General features: G+C 44.8%; 1 protein-coding gene across 3 annotated transcripts in view; it reads left to right on the forward strand.

The window, feature by feature from the left end:
- PYROXD1 (pyridine nucleotide-disulphide oxidoreductase domain 1) overlaps positions 1–19,745 on the forward strand; it is a 231,172-nt gene that overhangs the window by 18,804 nt on the left and 192,623 nt on the right. For all 3 annotated transcript variants that reach the window (XM_085652720.1, XM_085652719.1, XM_085652718.1), the window contains exon 3: positions 9,705–9,824. In XM_085652720.1, the coding sequence (XP_085508846.1) occupies positions 9,705–9,824 (120 nt within the window). The remainder of the gene's footprint in view (positions 1–9,704; positions 9,825–19,745) is intronic.

The following is a 19,745-nucleotide window of genomic DNA, read 5'->3' on the forward strand; positions in this document are numbered from 1 at the left end:
TCACTGAGCTCATGGACCATTCTCCTGTCCTTCATGGCTAGTCTCTCTCTTGCCATTTTCTCATCAGATTCTATCTTAGCTTGGTCAGCTGCATTTTGAGCCCCCCTTTGCCTTTCGGTGCCTGAGGTCCTCTGAGGTCAGGCCCCTGGCAAACACCCTGCTGCATCCTGGTTATCTACTGGAGTTGAACTGGACTCTCCTTGCAACTGAGAACCCAAGGTTAGGTACACCATCTCCTCATAGTTCTCCCCTCCTCATTATCACTACCATTATCGACTTCTGAGGTAGACTGCCACTTATGCACCTCCTCAAAGGCTCTGTGGGCTAAGTTGAGATTCAGTATGGTAGCCTTCATGCCTGCATTCATCCCCTTTTCTTTGCAGACTTTCAGCAGCTCAACTCTGCTGAGGGTGTTGAAGTTTCACACCTTCATCTCCATGGTGCAAAAAGGAAGGTAGGATTTAAAAACCGGTCAATTCTGGTGTCAAATTATTTATAAAGGATTTTTTTGTAACACAAGTCACTGTATGGTACTGCACAAACACAATTCCTGATCCACACCGCTGAAAACCAATGTGAGAAATTGTGTTGTTGGTTGACTGGAGTGTGAGCCTTGGTCAAGCAACAGCCACAGTCCCTGGCAGGGTGAACCCCAAAAGTCACTAAATTAACCTGTGTTAAACCTGGATAACTTGGCACAAAAAGCAGTCCGGCTAACTTGGAGTCAATGTGTAAAGTATTTATGCAGCAGACAAACAGTAATAAAGTGAAATACAACACAAGAAAAATCCAACACTAATTAAGAAAAATAAGGTAAACTTTAATAAATTATTTGACACCAAAATGTGAAAATTTCAATCGGTAGAACCAGAGTTATGAATTTTTAAACTTATGGTAAAAACTAGCACCTAAAAGATCAAAGCACCGACCAAAGACATCTAGTTGTGCGAGACCGGGTCAAATTCGTCATCCTTCATCTTAACATCACACTGAGCAAGATTCAATCCTGGTTTTACTCCAACTATCTGAAACTGACCCACAACAAAATGTAAATCATTCTATTCTCCCCCAAAAGTAACCACCTCCCAATCCAAGGGTGGATCGCGCTACACACTTAAAACACCTCAGAAAAATCTAATCTTTCATCCCATCAGATTATTTGATGGGTCGTTCAATCTCTGGTCCTCCCTAAACTAGACTACGGTAATGCTACACTCACCGGGACCACCAAACTTCCTCACCTCCCCCAGATCAGTACTCAACATGGCAGCCTGGCTTATAACAGACTGCAAACGGTCTGAACACATCACGCCTGCACTCAAGTCCCTAAACTGTCTTCCCATCGAAAAAAAGGTGCATCTGCTAGACCGCCTGCATCACACACAAATCACTTCACTCTCAGTCCCCTGTCTATTTAGACTACAAACTCACAAGAGCAGGAAGTGTCAGACCTTTGAGAAGCTCAACCGCTTGTCTCCTCATACCTTCGAAACTAAAAAGGAAACCCACTCTGACTCGCTCTTTTTCAGGTAAGGCTCCCAGCATCTGGAACTCCCTCCCGAGGGACATTCGCTGCAACCCCTCCTTCCCAGGCTTAAAAAAAAACTTGAAACGCTCTCTCCTCAAAAAATACTGGAGCCCATGAATTAAGCTGAACCTGATTTCTATTAGGCTCCTGTGATCTGTTGATACCTCGTTTAATCTGTTGGCCTTCCTTTATTGTTCGTGATGTCCTTCTCTTCAGGGTCCCTGAATGCTCATTTCACTAATTTTCAATCTGCCATAGCCTTAAATTTGTTTCCATGTATACAGTAAATGTGTGTTCCTCTGCAACTTTACTTCCCTTATCTTATTCAATCTTGAACCTATGTTTATAATTCGTGCTCCTGATTCTGTACAGAGCTTGGATACCTCAGGATCCAGCCCAACCAGTGCTTTATTGGTGCCTCAATTGTTAATTGTTATAACCTCATTTTAATAATTCCATCCTTCCGGTTCCTACAATTGTTTCTTTGTATATATTTTTGTGTGCTCCTCTGCTGACTTGAAAAATATGATCGACCGCGTGGACATGAAGTGGATTGGGCCCGGCCAGCGCTTACTTTCACATTTAGAAAGACTTCCCCAAAACATGTACTGAGAAGTTAAAGCTCAGTGGCCAAGGCTGCAGGCAGTGTCCGGGGAGGGAGCGTCATTGTCGGGTAGCCTCTAGACGAATTTGACATGAAGATTTCTCATTTCGGACATAGTCACTTTTTGAAAGTCGAACATCTCCAGCAGGACTAGGCAGAAGGCTGTAGGCGAAGACAGTTCCAGAAGTTCGGATACCCCTTTGGCGAAAGACAGCTGAACAGGTTTTGCTGCTGCGGGCATGAACATAGTGGTAGCAGCTGCAAATTCAGGCAATGTACTTTGGGTGAATCGACGAGCAGGTTGGTCTGGGTCTTCCCCTAGTTCTCAGAGCAGTTTTTTGCCAAAGTCCTCAGCTTGGGATTTTAGCTATCTAGGCAAATGTAGCACCACAACAAAGGGTCTATAACCGGTGGGACACCACTTTGGGGGTTCAGGACTCACTCATGTCGGGTCCAGGTGCGGGTTCAAGATGGAGGCAGCCTTTAATGTCCTGTGGCTTTGAACAAGAGGCCAGCAACCTAGCCCTTGGAATCACTCTGGTAGTCTGGGTTCAAACAGCAGGGCTGGCCTCTGAGGGTTCAAGGCAGGTTTCAGGCAGCATAGCAGGCCTTCCAGGTGCAGCAAAGTATTTATATGGAGTACACAGCAGCAGGCAGTCCTCTGAGAGTCCTTTCGCAAGTCCAAAAAGTGACCTGAAGAGTGGGCCTAAGGGCCCTATTTTTATACCTGGTGCTTCCCTTGAAGTTGGGAGAAGTTTCTAGAGGTTTCTCTTAGAATTTCGTGACTCCCCTGCCTGGTTCGAATCCGATTGCAGTGACAATGTAAATGTGACAAGCCTGTTGTGTGAAGGTAGAGCACAGCCTTTTCAGTTGCAAGTGGGGCTGTGTCCAGCTCCGCCCCTATCCTGCCAGCGGATGACCTATTTAGGCACACCTAATCCCTCTATTCTGTGACTCTCTGGGAGGAACTCACAAAGTCTCTCAGTTACACCCAGTCATGTGGCCCAGGAAAGGCGGCAGGCACCAAATGACTAAAGGCAGGAAAATGGCAACTTTCTAAATGTGGCCTTTTCGAAATTGTAATAAATAATCTGACTTTACCATTCAAAAGGAATTTTCATTACAATTTTGTTGGACTTAGCCCTTCTGGCCAGTTCACCCCTAGAACTTTTTGCATTATCTTAGCCTTTTTCCTATGTTGTACTAGTGGTTTTAGGCCTCTAGGCGCTTTCACACTGTGTCCGAGTGAAAGTGCGTGCACTCGGTGTATGTTTAGTGAGACTGACCTGCCCTCCCATAGGAATGCATGGGGGATCTGAGTGACCTTGTTAAGTCCTGATGTGAGAGGAGTGCAGGGTCGAGTTTGGTATGTGCGAACTCGTGAGAGTGAATGCTGCGCAATGATGTGTGCGGCGTTACGGTGTCTCGTATAGAAGTGCCACTTCTAGAAGCTGGCCTGTCTGTATAATAAATGTGCAGTGACTGTCTGGCTTGCGATTGGCTGGTGTCTGGCTCCAGGAGTCATGATGGGTCTGCCCCGGTGTTGAATGGAGAGAGCTGCATGTTGATGGCAGGGAGGAGTACACCTGGGACCTGAATAGGGCTGGGCTTTCCCCACACAATGCTGGCTCCACCCCCTGTGGCGCGTCTAATGTCCCTGGCCTGTCCTGTGAATAGGGAGAGGGGCTGAGCAAAACAAAGTGCTCAGGAACCAGTTCGCGCAGGTGCCCACCCTGCGTCTTCGTGGTGCTGGCGGGATTAAAAGCGGGTGCCCACCCCGCTGATGTGAGCCCTTGCGGGTGCCCACCCCGCTGGTTTCGTTGTTTCATGCGGGTGCCCACCCCACGTTTTGTGCCTTAGCGGGAGCCCACCCCGCATATTGTTGCTAAGATGCACCGCCGCGGCCCGAGCCGCATTCAGAAATCACCGCCGAGTCCGCGGCCCGCCTGGTTGTGGGCGGGGCCGCTGGACGGAAGCGGAAGTGCGGCCATTGTTTGGAAGAGGCTGCCTCCGCCGTGCACCGAGAGCGAGAGAGTCCCCGAGGAGCGGGGGCTCTCCAGTGCATGCCGCGAGGGGGAAGCCCGAGCCCCAGTGCCGGAAGAGAAGTCCTGTGAAGTCCCGGGTCCCCAGAGGGGGCCCGGGTGAAGAAAGGAGTGACGGAGCCTCCAGGCTCCATGGTGAAGTCCCGGTCCCAGGAGGGGGACCGGGCAAAGAGGAGCACATGCAAAGAGAGAGCCTCCCCCGACCAGAGCCGGTGAGTAGGGCTCTGGGGGGGGCGACGGCTCAATGGTATTGTGGTGCCCGTGGGGCACAGAGTCAGAGTGGCCCCGTCTAGCAGCGGGTCGCTCCAACGGGGGCCTGATTTGGTTAAGAGCCCTATGCGACTCCAACGTGGGGCCAGTTCTTGTTAGGACATGATTTCGTTTGGGAGCCAGCCTGCTCCACGGTGAATTGTTTCAAAGGGCCAGAGGCGCCCGTGTTTGCTCCGCCAGGTATACAGATGTTCACAGCGCCAGTGCGCTCCACAGTATTGGGGGCACCTTCCAGTTTAAAAGCGCCAGTGCGCTCCACAGTACTGGGGGACATGTTGTTTTAGAGCCTAGGTGGCTCCAACGTTTTGACATTATTTCAAGGGCCATTGAGAGCCCAGGCCTCCTTTGACTTCCCCAGCTGCGCAGCACTTAGTGCCAGCTGCAGCGTTTAGGCCCTGTTCTTGTCCCCAGCTGCCCAGCAAGTAGTGGGCAGCTGCTACGTTTAGGTTCTGGTGCGACCTGGACACTAATGTGATTTAGGTGTTATTGTGATTTATATACTAATGCGTTGGGTTTTAGGAAATGTACTGTGTGTGGTATGTTTTGCGCACCCTGTGTTTTATGCCTCTAGATATGATTTCTGCATAGGAGGTTGTTTTACCTGTTTAGGTTGGTGTTAGGGGGATTATACTTCCCTGTGTGATATACGCCCCTAGTGTACTTACATAGGAGGTAGGTTCTAATGCGTTAGACATGTGAGAGATTGCATAATGTGTTTATGCCCCCTGTGATGTATACAGGATAGGTTTTATACCTGATTCTATTATGATAATGCTGAGGTCATTATTGCGCCAGTAGTTACTGGTTGTGCTCTACAGTGATAATTTGTGTTACAGTTGGTATATGTTCTACATTTACAATTGGTGATTTGTGCTAATTCGGACAGTGGTCCATGTGGCCTTGTCTTGTGTAAATAGTCCCCTGTAAAATTCTGCCCAGTGCCTGTTGGCACAGTGTAAATTATGTGATTATCATTTAATGTGGTTATTATAATACAAAGGCTATTTTTCATATATAACCTTGTGTGGAGTTTTTTTTGTGGTGGGCCTAGGGTGTTGTTGCTGTGTGCGCGCGCAAACGCTTTACACATTGCCTCTGGGATAAGCCTGACTGCTCATGCCAAGCTACCAAGGGGGTGAGCAGGGGTTATCTTTGGCGTGTAACTCCCCAGCCCTGACTTAGAGTGGTGGTTTCTGCCTGGCTTTGGCGCAAGCCCTAGCCAATTAGAGATCCCATTTCTAACAAATTTCATAAATACCAAACATGAAATGCTTACCTGGTCCCAATCAAAAGTTAGCACTTATTAAATGTAATAAGGCAACCCAATGTTATCCTATTGGACACGTATGGGCCTATCTCTCCCATTCAATAACATTGATATTACCTTATTACATTTTATAAGTGTAATTACCAATTGGGTGGAGATAAACCCTTCAAGTCTGGTGTCGCTGGAATCACAATTTAAAATCCAAACTTATAGTGAAGTCAGAATTTAAATTGCAATTCTGAAATGCCGCTTTTAGAAAGTTGGCATTTTCTTACTTTAGCCATTTGGTGCCTACTGCCAATCTCTGACCACGTCTGGCGTGGGTGACATCTGGGCTTTGTGTATTCTCCCTAGACAGCCACACACAAAGGGAGCTTGAGTGTGACTTGGTGGGCCAGGATGGGAGAGAGGAGCTGGACCCAGCCTCAATTGCACCTGAATAGGCTGTGTCCTGTCCCCAACTCCCTGTAGTTAGTCTGGAGCCAGGGCAGAAAGGGAGGACCTCTGTACACTTCAAAGTCCTGTCTTTGAAGTCTCCCCCACTGCAAATGCACACTGGGTATAAGTACTGGACCTCGCACGCCGCAGTTCGCTTCTAGACCTGTGAAGACTCTGCCAGGAAGAAGGACTGCTGTACTGCTGAAGTACTGCCACTCTGCTGGACTGTTGCTTTGCTGGAGTCATGCCTTGCTGTGCTGCCTTGCTGTTTGCTGTTCCCCTGCCGGGGTGAGAAGAACTGGACCTGCACCACTTGAACACAGAGTGACTCCAAGACCTAGCTGGCTGGTCTCCTGATCTGAAGTCTCAGGGACATAAAAGACTTTCAACCACCCTGCTTCTGCACCTGGACTCTGCCAGTTTTCAGTCTGCCCTGCCAAGTAGTGCCACCCCAGGCCTGAACCCTTTGAAGTTATGGTATGTTATGTTAATATAACTTATTAAGCGCACGAATACCCGGAGATGTCTTGGCGCTAAACCTAAGCCCTGAGATATTAGAAAAAAATAGTTTTGAAATAGCCATGTTTTATGCCTTTTTCTAAATGAGGCAAGAGAGTTGGCAGCTCTAAGGTCCATAGGAAGCATATTCCATAGTTTCGCCGTACCATGGCCTATGCTTCGGCCTCCCCAACTAGAGGTGCGAATCCTTGGAACAATCATAAGCCTAGCGCTAGTAGACAGTAATTGTCTGCCAGGATGGTACCAGGAGAAGATGCTTTTCAGGAATACCGGCCCTGTGTTATTTATGGTCCTGTAGGCTAGAAATAGTGTCTTGAACTTGATACATTGTGCCACAGGAAGCCAGTGAAGTTTACGGATGTCTTTAGAAACTGATTTGTGCTTTAGCAGGTTTAATAGAAGCCTATCAGCTGCATTTTGCACCATCTGTAGTTTTTTCTGATGTTGCTTCTGCATATTCAGATAGAGAGCATTACAATAGTCTAACTTTGATAATACCAATGCAGTTACAACCGTGCTCCTAGAGTCTAAGGGAATATAGGAAAGAACCTTCTTCACTTTCATAATCAGATAGAAGGCGGACAAAACAGTAGCATTAGTTTGCTGAGAGAAAGTTAGTTTATTGTCAATCAGGACCCCACGGTTTTTTGCCTTCTCTACAGGTTTTGGCAACTCTCTGATCTCGACATGCCACCAAAATTTGTCCCATCTGGGTTGGAGATTACCAAAGATCACCACTTTGGTTTTGTCCGAATTAAGTTTGAGACAATGCTTGCCCATCCAGCAGCTAATTTCCCTCATGCAGTTTTGAAACTGCATTGCGGGGGGAACTTGATCTTTATGTGCAGCTATCACAATCTGTGTGTCGTCGGCATATGATGTTAAATTGAAACCGAAATGTTGGATTAGGGGAGCCAGTTCCAACACATAGATGTTTAACAGGGATGGGCTAAGCGACGAACCCTGAGAGACCCCACTAGGGAGCACGTATGGAATTGATTTAAACTGGTCCATGGTCACTGTCTGTCTTCTTTCCTTAAAAAAAGACGATAGTAGAGACAGAGCCAGACCCTTAACCCCTAGTTTTTCCAGATGCAGTAGCGGTATGTCATGGTCGACGGTATCAAAAGCCGCCGACAGATCAAGGAGGGTCAGTGCTGCAGCACCTCCTTTATCCATCACTGTCCTAATCTCCTCGGTGGCCTTGATCAATGCCGTTTCCGTACTATGCCCTGGGCGGAAACCAAATTGGGAAGAATTGCGTTAACTGGTTATTCATGATTTTCTCTACTGACTTTGCTGGAAGTGGCAGCCTGGCAATAGGACAATAATTGCTTGTGTTTGAAACGTCCAGATTCCAGTTTTTTTATTAATGGAAGGATAGCTGCATCTTTCCAAAAGGCAGGGAAAATACTAGAGGTTAACATATAGTTAAATATTTTAGTCAAGATGGGACTCACCTCCTTCGCTATATCTCTCAAAACTGCGGTAGGGAAAGGGCCCAAAGGGGATCCAGATTTAATTTCCTTAATTATTTTTTCCACAAGCTCACTAGACACCTGTGAGAAATTCTGAAAGATATTCATTCCGGTCTCAGTACTCGAGGACTCCTTGGCTGGCTCATGTGCAACGGCAGCTTCAAAGGAGCCATAGAGGTCATTGACTTTATTCCTAAAGGCGCTGGCGATGTTATCACAGAAATGTTGACTACTCTTTATGGTTTTATTTCTAGGTACGGAAGTGAGCTTCTCTACCACCCCGAAGAGTTCTTCGGTTGAGATTTTAGCTCTCTCAATCTGCCTGGTGAAAAAGATCCCTTTTTCAGTAATCAGCAGAGTTTTGTTTGGCCAATGCAGATTTGTAATTACTTTTATCTAGTATCTCGTATTTCATTCTCCAGCGTCTTTCCAGTCTGCGGCATTTTTGTTTTTCATGGGTGCTTGCTCCATCAAAACCCACACATCCTCTGTCGAACCGGCACATCGCTGCCATTGTGTGGAACAGACCTGTTGCATCGCCACTGTTGCGTGGATCAGAACTGACACATCGCTTCTGTTGCATGGATCAGGACCAGCATATCGCCTGTTGCGTGGACCAGAATTGGTGCATCACCTCTGCTGTGTGCATCGGCCCCACGCATCGCCTTCAGAAACACAACGGTGTGACGCTGTTCCCGGCGCAAGGTCTTCGCATCTCAGTCGATTGCATCTTCGACGATGACTTAGAATCTCCTCATCGCTGCTCTTCGCTCATCAGAGCCGACACATTGCAGCTGCTGCACATATCAGGACCGGCAGATTGCTTCAACTATATCCTGCATCTTTGACATTGATGCAGTTAGGATCAAGGTACTTTTGTTCAGTGGGCCTCACTCGCTCCCTGTGTCCGGCCCAGGCTTCATTGCGGTCGGGCTGAACTTTTGACTTTGTCCCGGTCCGACGCAAACAGATATCCAAAGAAAGCATTTATTGCTTCTAAGTGCCATTTTACAGTTTGTTCTTTAACAATTCGTAACTCAAGTTCTAATTATTGGCTTTTTGTCGTTTTGGTCTTGTTCTGTTTATTACATTAATTTATATTTATCTAACATGGTGTGGATTCTTTTTTTTTGTGGTGTTTTCACTCTTTTACTGTTTGACGTATTGCACAAATACTTTACACATTTCCTCTCAGTTAAGCCTGACTTTTCTTTGCCAAGCTACTAGAGGGTGAGCACGGGTTAATTTAGGGTTTGCCTGCCTCGTACCCTGACTAGGATTATTGTTGCTGATTGACGTGGGCTCATTCCCTAGTCAGCAAAAAAACAAATTTCTAGCAATACTGATCACGGTAGTTGTGAGTATAATTTTTTTATCTGATGCTAAAAGGACAATTACTTGTGGTGCTCATGGATGGAGTCGAAGAAAGCTTGATGTTTGTATTTGAAAAAGTGTATTCTGGAGGTAGTTCTTCTAGAGCATACAATGGCAAATGCTTGACAGAAATATATTGTAGGAATAAAATAAAGCTAAACTGTTTTCCTTCATTTTACTTCAGATCTCTAAAGCCTTAGAGGAGTTTGAAGTGGAAGAGCAACCAATCTCGATGCTTGAAAACAAATTTCCTAATATAAGGGTGATACAGTCGGCTGTGAAGAGGCTGGAGAGTGCGCAACACGTACGTAAACCGAGAGATCATTGTAGAACATAAGGATTGAACGTATTGATATTTGTGATGGGAGGTTTCACCCATAAAGTCTCTTTATACTATGAGACAAATATGTTAAAGGTACTACATCTGTCAATGGAAAGGATAAATCCAGAGATATGATTGAACCAGTTTGTCTTTGGTGCACTTTTCCGGGAACAGATAGGTCTTTAAATGTCTTTTAAATTCAAGAGAGGTTTTCAAGAAGGTAGATGCTGAAAACATTATCTTCCAGATTTGGAGAGCTTGGCCAGAAAAGACCTGCCACCTATACGTACTTTTGTAACCAAATTTACTTACAGAACGTTCCAATAGCCCAATTCCTTAACTTAGAGACTAATAGGAGATTTGCATCTGTGACACAGCGTTGTTGGGCATAGCTGCTTTAGCTTAGATTTCTCTATTGAGAGACGCAAGCAGTGTAAGCCTACACAGAGATCTCTGCAGCAATGGGGCATCTCCAAATTCATTAGCTTAGTATATTTTCAGAGCTGGATATATCAACAAAATAAGCCTTTTCTTTTTTTTAATTTTCTGTGTTATGTATTCAAAGTTATTGTAATTTTAACATTCTTCATTGCATAATTATTTTTTATTCCTAAAACGTTTCCCATAATCAATGTCACAATACTGAATGTCTGTCTTGGGGTAATAGGCTACTTCAAGTTCGTGTTCAAAGTGATTGCAAAAAGTCAGGTTATGATCGGCATTGCAATGCCTCTGCTCCCTGCCAACTCATTATTGTTTGGGTGCTTCACGTTGCTTGAAGATGAAGCTTAGAGGCATAAGTGTTTTCCAGCTCCAGGTTTTCAACAAAATTAATGAGAAGAGTCATTTTAAACCATCAGTGTAATCCGGCCTTTCAATGTTTGATGATGGGCCTAGGAAGAAATCTGTTGGACAGATGACTAAGAGGAATGAATGAATTAAACGACATTTGAATAGCACACGCATACTCCAAAGAGTGTCCTGGCGCTGAACATTGAGGAAAGCCTGCCCACTGTCAAAAGATTGCTAGTGTTAGTCATTTTTCCGGACAGCCAAGTTTTTAGTTTTTTCCTAAAAACTTGATGCTCTGGGATGGCTGGAGTTCTCGGGAGAGTTTATTCCATGTTTTTTGCACCCAGGAAGTAAAACAATCTTCCTGCTTTTCTTTCACAATGGATTTTTGGAATCCTGGCTAGGAAGCTATGGGAGGAACGCAGTTCTCTAAGGGGGGCATACGTGCATATCCTCCTCCTCAGATGATCAACTCCTTTCCCATAGAGAGCTTTATGTGCCAGGCTCAGTGTCTTAAAGAGTACCCTTTTTTTGTTGGGCAGCCAATGGAGAGTCCTCAAATGATGGTTCATGTGTGTTCTTGGAGTGAGATTAAGAATTAATCTGGCTGCCGCATTCTGAACTACCTGTAACTGGCTAATAAGTAGTATGGGAGTCCATGGGTGACTGTGTCGAATGCCGCAGATAGATCTAGTAACGTCAAGAGGGCCTTGCCCCTTTTGTCTAACGTGCCTTTAATATGATCAGTTATTTCTATAAGGGCCGTTTCAGTGCTACAGTTGGCTCTAAAGCCCGATTGACTCAGGTGTACGAGGTTATTATTCTCTAGCTAACTGGAAAACTGCGTATTAACGTACTTTTCTAACATTTTCGAGAATGCAGAGAGTAGTGAGATTGGGCTGAAATTTGCAAGTATTTTGAGATCTGCCATAGGCTTTTTAAGAAGAGGTAGAATTTTCGCATGTTTCCATCTGGCGGGCATTATACCTGTCCATAATGAGTCATTTAAGACTTTGTTAATTAGCAGGTTAATGGACAGGGCCTCTTCGGCTAGAAGACTGGTGGACATGGATCAGCTGGCCACCCTGATTTAAGTTGCTTAATGGCTCTCAAAGTTTCCTCCCTGCAAATATGCGGAAGAGTGGAGAGATCGTGGGCATCTCCTGAATATTGCTATGACTATGTGAGCCTATCCCTTCAGAGATTCTATTGCCTATCTAGGGCAAAATAAGCAAACTGGCTTGAAATGTAGTTATTTTCTCGTGGAAATAATCTGCCAGCTGTTTACAACATTTGTCCGAGGAGTGTAAACCAAAGGTTTTCACCTCTGGGTTCAGAAAGGGTTTTATGATCTTGAAAATGTATTTTGTGTTTTTACCTTATTGATCATTTTTCCTTCCAAAGAACAATTTTTTCCCTAGTCCTATCTGAAGATAATACTCCTTTAGTGATTCTAAATATATATTTGTACTTCAACGTATAGTTTTTTCACCAATTTCTTTCAAGGCGTTTGCAATGTTTTTTTCAGGACCGTAGTTTTCATTAAACTAGAGGTCCGATTGTTTGGCTCTAAAGGATAGCTTTACTTCTTAGAGTGATAGAAAATTGATTTTGTTGAGAATACAGTCCTCAGTGAGCTCTGCGTCTGATTCAGGCTCTGCAGTCAATTGTGGGAGATCTGCGCCTAGAGCACTGGAAAGATCAATCGGCTGGACTTTGTAAAAAGCTCTGTTCAGCGTTATAATTACTTCCCCATAGGGTTGGCTGTGCTTAGGTTTTGGCCAACTAAATCTGATCAGGTAGTGATCTGACCAAATGATTGGTAAGGGGGCATCAGTTGCTATCTTAATATAAGACCAGATTTGATCTATGGTATGGCCCGCCTGATGTGTAGGTTTAAACACTTGTTGCATGCAGCCAAGTGAGGTCATGGAAGCTATGAGGGAGGATACCTCTGGTACTGCCGGTTTATCTATGTGGAGGTTAAAGTCTCCTAATACCATAAAGTGAGTATATTTCAGGGACCATGAGGCTATTGCCTTATTCAAGGTACAGGAGAAAATGGCCCCAGTGGAAACCATGTTAATGAAATAACACTGGTGTATCACCCGTTGAATTAATGCCTAACAGTTTCCAGCAGATTAAACATATTTAATCATGTGAAGCACGGAGACTCATGTTCACAGAGATCACGAGTGTTATATACAATTTTATAGGCAAAAGGTGCCCTAAAGGGAAGGGAATGGTAAGTGCAGCAATATGCAAGTGTGGCGGTACCGGAGACAAGAAGGGCAGTAAACAATATATACATCAAAATAGTGAAAAAGCCAATCCGGCCTATGACAAAAGGCCAATCTATTTACAACACCATGATAATGGGACACATGAGAGACAAATCACTGTTGTCCACACTGGTAAACACAAAATAGTTGTCGACTTTTCGACCCTGGGTTTATGTGTAGATAATTGAAGTTCTTACATAAGGGTCTTCATCAGGACCAGGGGTGGGGACACCTGTGAATAATTAATGGGACCTTAGTTACGTACAGGTGAGGAAACATTAATGAAAAAATATTTTATACATTATGCATGGGCATAGACAATTACTTGAAGGCCACCAGTGTGTGGGGTGGCGAGTTGGAAAAGGATGGGCCCTCAGACTCCAGTGTCAGAAAGGGACGTGGTTTTGTGGCTGAAAATACAATTGAGCAGGAATCGGCAACAATAGTAAAAGGGGCAGCTGAAAAAGTGAATAAATATTAATCTACAATGGTCCTCATAACCAAGAAGCTTACACTTACTTCTTCAGTCGTTTCTATGTAAATTCAATATTTTCTTAATGGTGGGCTCGCAAAAGTCAAAAGCTCCAACAATCTAGAATGGGACATGAGAGGTCGGGTTGTTAATAAAGTCTCAACCACAACAAAGTGAACTACAACTAAACTCTGAAACTATCAAAACGGGTGACGCAAGACATACCTTCCGTTCTTTAGAGCGTCCGTTTCACAGGAGTGAGATCGGAACACTGAACTTGCCAGCGGTTAACTACTGGCTACATCGGCCGTTAAAAACATGCACGCGCTATGTTCGGGTCTGCAGCAGCTGATTGCTGCTCACCCAGGACCGAGCTCACCCAGGACCGAGCGGGAGAAAACCCTGCGTGTCATACGCGAGGGTCGTCAGCTGGTCTGGGGGAAAACCAACAAGGAAAAGAAACCCATCTAGGACATAATGCAGATGTGGGAAAACACCGTAAACCTTGCAAGATGGCATTAGAAGTTGGCAAATTACATAAGGACTCATGAACATAATAAAATGAGGTGGATAAGAAATTATTTTTCTTCGACACGTGGTGAAAAATGCCATGTCAACATGCATCCCATATTTGTCTCACCATGGTGGGTATCTGGGGTACAATGAATGATCCGACCATGCCACGGTCGGCAACACATGCCGCAGTTCACATTATACATTACATTTCAAAACAGTAAATAATAGCGAGTTCTGAGTGTTATATAGTGGTTAACATGCGGACACCTAATTTGTTTTACGAACCGTGGGGAAGAAAATGGGTTTTCCCATAATCACACAGTCGTTGCACCAAGGCATGTATTGAGGTACACATTTATAACACAACATGGTCGCGGTTGAACGCGGCAGTACATGTGACATTAGCAAAATGGAATCAAAGTATGATCGCTCGCTGAGGGCTCACAATTTGTAACATTGGATTACAATTCTTTACACGTTGGCAGTGACAGATGTGTACCATTAGCACATCCTCTTTGGGATACAAGTAAACGTGTGTAAAATGCAAATACAAACAGGGCACCCAGTGAGTCATCGAAAATATCTTTCTTCTTAAATGCTATGTACATCCATTGGCAATACATACAGTTCATGTACCACCCTCGTTAGGGATACAAAGATTAAGCAATGGCTAGGTACACAGTCAACGTAGGGAAAATGATCCGCCAAAAGATTGCTAACTCTCTTGTAACCAAGATGTGTCGTAATATACTTTAGGTAGATAAACTATTAAACCACAGCATGTGACTGCAATCACTGTTCATTCCCTGACCAAGCAAGAAAGCTGGGCCTTTTGTCATAGGCCGGATTGGCTTTTACACTATTTTGATGTCTATATTGTTCACTGCCCTCCATGTCTAAATTACCCCCACACTTGCACATTGCTGCACTTACCCTTCCCTTCCTGTTGGGGCACCTTTTGCTTATAAAATTTTATTTAACACATGTGATCTCTGTGAACATGAGTCTCCGTGCATCACATGATTAAATATGTTAAATCTACTGGAAACTGTTTGGAATTCATTCGACAGGTGATACTATAGTGTTCTTTCATTAGCATTGTTTCCACTGGCGTCAATTTCTCATGTACCGTGCATTACCCAGGTCCTAGTGATTTGTCTGGGTCAACCCCCTATCCTATAACTTTATTGCCTTATTCAAGGCACCCAGAAACTGGCCAGCATGGCCCAAGGGGTCTATAAATAAGGGCCCCTGCCACAGACTGCTGTGCAGACAGCAGAGGTCTAGGCTCTTGGTACCCTCCACTTCCTCGACGCGGATAGGCACGCATTCATAGTCACTTATATATAATGGCTACCCCATCCCCTTTCCCTTTGACCCTATCTTTCCTGAGGATTTAGTAACCCGTGGGCAAAGCATTAGCTATTGTGGATTGGATGACTCTGTTAGCTAAGTTTATGTAAGAAACAAAAGGTCTGGCTTGTCGTCCTCCAGTAACTCTGCAATATGAAGTTCGTGTTTCTGAAGTCAGCATACATAGAGAAGAGCTGCTGAGTACATATTCAAATTACTTCCCTCTCTGAGCATATTATTAGTTGGCTTAGTAGTGTCTGTACCTTTAGAGGACCAATTGCACCAAGTACAATAGTAGTTGTTGCATGGGGTGGGGGGTGGAAATTGTGGAGCGCAGAGTTGTTTAGGGACTAGGTTAAGCAAAAACGAGGTAGACTATGTAATTAGTGGTCTGTCCTCACCGCCGAAACGAGCACAGGAATATTGGCCTGCCTCTATCATTGTGAGTGTGGCCTCAACAACTTTGGATTCCAGGTAAAGCATCCAACTTCTCCCCGTATTCTACTAGAATGTCTTAGTCCGCCCTGATGTATATGTCTGTCATCAATGCATTCTCCACTATCTTCCGGCATTTAGGAAGGGCTCCTCAACACTATGGTTTTTATTGTGAGAGGCACTTCAAAGCATTTGGTGCTCGGTTCCTTGTGACATGGCAGCAACCGGCAGCCATAAAGTTCAAACACAAAAAAGATACAACTTTCATTAAAAGATGTAGACTTTGTTGGAAGAGAAGATGAATATGATGATGATGATAATGGTGAAGCCAATTGTAACATTTCTCGTTTCATGATAATGAACAGGACAACCTCAGTAGGCACAACTTTGAATTTACCACCAATCAGTTTCCTCCACATGATTGAAATTTTGTTTCCAACCTTTTGAACAGTTTTTTAATTTTCTATCCATCTTTCTTCACTGGCCCCAGCTTTTAAAAGTTTTTATTTTGATACCTTGAGACATCCTCTGCTCATAATGTTTTCATGCTCCTTGCAATATTTAAACTTTGCACTGTTGGCGTTCCTAACTCAAGTCTCAATTAAGATGGTGTCAACCAGTTAAAAAGAGATTTCTTTGCCCAAAAGAATAGCCACTCTAGTTCACAGAGAACTCAAGAAGTTGGTTTTATGCGTGAGTATTGATAGTCCAGTCCACAGAGAACAGTTGAACATGCTTTGATGCATACAGCATCGCTTCGTGTTTCTTAGCATGATGACATGAGTAGTAAGGCATTACTCAGAGGAAAGGCTTACTATTGTGCTTAAAAAGAACGATTACAACAATGCAGTGAGAAATATAGAATTCACTGTCCCCACATAGATCTATAAGAAATGTGGTACTGGACTGAAATTATTGCATTTTTTGTTTTCTTTGTCCATTATTTATCTTTACATTGATTTATTGACTTATTATCATTCAGACTTCAAAAGATTGGCATCAATAAACCACAGCAACTTTCTTTTTTATAAACAATTTTCTTAACATTTCTATTGTTATAATAGATCAGTAGCACATTGAAATGCATAAGTGTGGTCAACATATCTTGCAAATGGAGTGCAAATGCATTTCTGGGATGCATCAGGCACATCGTGCTGTTGCTATATTGAACAAAAATACAGTTGTAAAAAGAGCTCATCAGTGAATATTCGGCATACCAAAATTGCTTTTCCATGGACCCTAAATTTTACTATGCCTTCCTAGACAGCTTCACACCTCGGACATCATGGCTTTAAGGCCATTACATGTATCCAGATCTGTTAGACCTGGCACCATTGGCATAGGTCTCCCTTCTATTTTTTGTCACTTTTTGTCTCCTTCGTGGTTGCTGGCGTTAGACGCTCTGGGCGCTGTGCCACTGCCATTCATTGTCACAGCGCGGATGCTCCTTATTATAAATTAACTGTGTGAACTAGTATAGTCTTAGTAGTGCCAAGGAACATGTTAGGAAAGTCGAATTTGGTATGCTTGAGCTTCAAATATTAACGTGCATCTGGTAGTGGTGATTGTCTTTATATTCTGAGTGTGCAACTACCGCTTTTGGAAAGCAGGTATCTTTTTGTCTAAACCTTCCTGTGTGTTTTCTTGGTATGTGTATTGGCCATCTGGTTTAGAGGGCCAGGGCAGGCTGAGGCCGACCTGGGTCGAATGGAGGAATCTGCCGTTGAAGTATGGGGTGGGGTGACCCCTTTGATCTGAGCAGGGCTGTGCCTGGCAAGGTGAATGATGGCTCCACCTTCCACTGGGCGTCTGATGGTGGGCCCCCTCTCCCTGAAAGGGAGGATGCCGTCTCGTAAATAAAGTGACCCAAGTCGATACCAAACTGGTTCTGGCCGGGTCGAGTGATTTGTGACTTTCTCGAGAACAAAGACTTTTGGGGTATAAAGATCTGAGCTGAAACCCCTTCGAGGTGTGTAACTTCGGGATGCGAAGACGAACCTCTGTCCGCGTAACAAGAGGGAAAGGACTTTGAAACTTTCATCCATCTACTGAAGCAACTACCCAAGGGCCTGATTCGAGCTTGCCTCCTGCTGAAGTCTCAGGGACATTAGACTTCATTCGTCAGCAGCCCGGATTCCTCTTGAAGGGAATCCTACTTGCAGGTGAGGCCTCTGTCGAGAAATCCAGGGTCTCTAGTTCTACTGTGGGGAGTGCCCGCTGCAGCTGAGGAGCTGTGCCGCTGAGTGCCCGCCTTTGCCTTGCTACGGAATCCATTGTTGTCGCCGTTGTGGGCCACTGCAGCTGAGGAGCTGTGCCGCTGAGTACCCGCATCTGGCTTGCTACGAAAACCATTTCTACCGCCATTGTGGGCCACTGCAGCTGAAAAGCTGTGCCGCTGAGGGCCCGCCTTGGCCTTGCCACGAAATCTATTGCTGTCGCTAGTGTGGGTCGCTGCCGCTGAAGAGTCGTGCCGCCGAGTGCCCGCATTGGTCCTACCACGAGGATACTATGCGAATCAGTACTATCGCTATTTTGGGCCGCCGCTGCTGAGGAGCTGTGCCGCTGAGCGCCCACCCTTGTTTTACTACAGAAGCCATCGCTATTGTTATCGCGGGCCGCTGCAGCTGAAGAGCTGTGCCGCTGAGCGACCACGCTAGCCCCTACGTCACGAACCTCGCCATCTTATGTGTGTGCCGCTGGGCGCCACCTCTCAACCCGGTCCTAGGATTAGCGTGAGTGCACGCCGCGGACTGCTGCAGCCGAGAAGCTGTGGCTGCTGAGAGTCCGCCTGTTATCCCGCACCTTCCCCGTGAAGCTGTGCGCTGTGCCCCCCGTTTATATCATTGTGCATAACCAGGCCACCTAGGCCCCGATCTCGAACTAAGCCCGTTCCACCTGCACGCACGAGTGCTTCCATCACCCTGAATGAATCTGTAATTATGTGCATTGTGGTTCTTTGAGCATTTCTCCGTTTCGTGCTTAACCTATATAAAAATAACTATTTTTCTATACTTGCTACTAGAAAGTAGGCATAAATCGCTCACTGATTTGTGGTATTATAGGTCTAATGATAAGAGTTTCTGTTCGGAGTACAAAGTATAATACAATCAATGCGTGTAGTTAAATTGCATTAATCTGTAATGAGTTGAAATAGCTACTTCCCTGGGAGCCATGAGAGCTCACATCCATTCTTCTGAGGGTATGGTACCCAAGTAGACCTCTCAAGCAGCTCTATGTTTTGGAAATGTATCTAGTGTAATATTGCCTGGGGTCAGTCTAGACTGTAGTTAATTATTGCTTGTGAGTGTCCCGGTCATAAGCGTGGGCTTCAAAGGACTAAAGTCTGGTATAGCCTATACATCTCTGAGATACGTTGAAAAGGCGCATCACAACTGTAGGCAACTGACTTTTGTGTAAAACAAGTTCAAGTTGCAAATCTCAGAAAGCCCTTAGTAAATGTGACAAATGGCATCCCTCAGTCTGGAGAGCCCAATAGTTTTCCATTCCCAAAGGCCCCCAAAGCAAAAACCAGTTTAAGAAGCATGGCAAATTTTTGGACACAAATGTCTTTTGCGTCACTCATGATCACCTGCCTTACGTGACTGAATGTGATTATCTGGTATCCTGGTTTTCAGGTTTTGGCCACGTCTCACACTAATCTAGTATGGATGCAAAGTTCTAGGTTTGCCCTTGACTTAGTACTTGTCCTGTATCTAGAGGGATTCACCAAGCACACCCTCTATAATAATAGGAGAACTACTGTGTCTTTTAAGGGTTCACACGTGCAGCACGGTGATGGCAGCATACCATGTTGTGTAATGCTCATGTAAATAGAAGCATTATGGCCATTCACCTAAAGTTGTTGACGGTGAACCTGGAATCCTAGCCCCGAAATCCTGTGTACCTGGTTGTGTGCATGTATGCTAGTAAAGTTTGGTATGCATTGCATAAGTGTCTAAGTGAACCAGTGTGACGCAGTTTTGTGGGTTTAATTTTGGAACTCTCTCACCTGTTCATGTGCCCAAGATGGAGATGTGGTTGCTTTCCCTGACA

The sequence above is a fragment of the Triturus cristatus genome, chromosome 4_1 (genome assembly GCF_964204655.1).
Source record: "Triturus cristatus chromosome 4_1, aTriCri1.1, whole genome shotgun sequence".
Classification (NCBI taxonomy): Eukaryota; Metazoa; Chordata; class Amphibia; order Caudata; family Salamandridae; genus Triturus; species Triturus cristatus.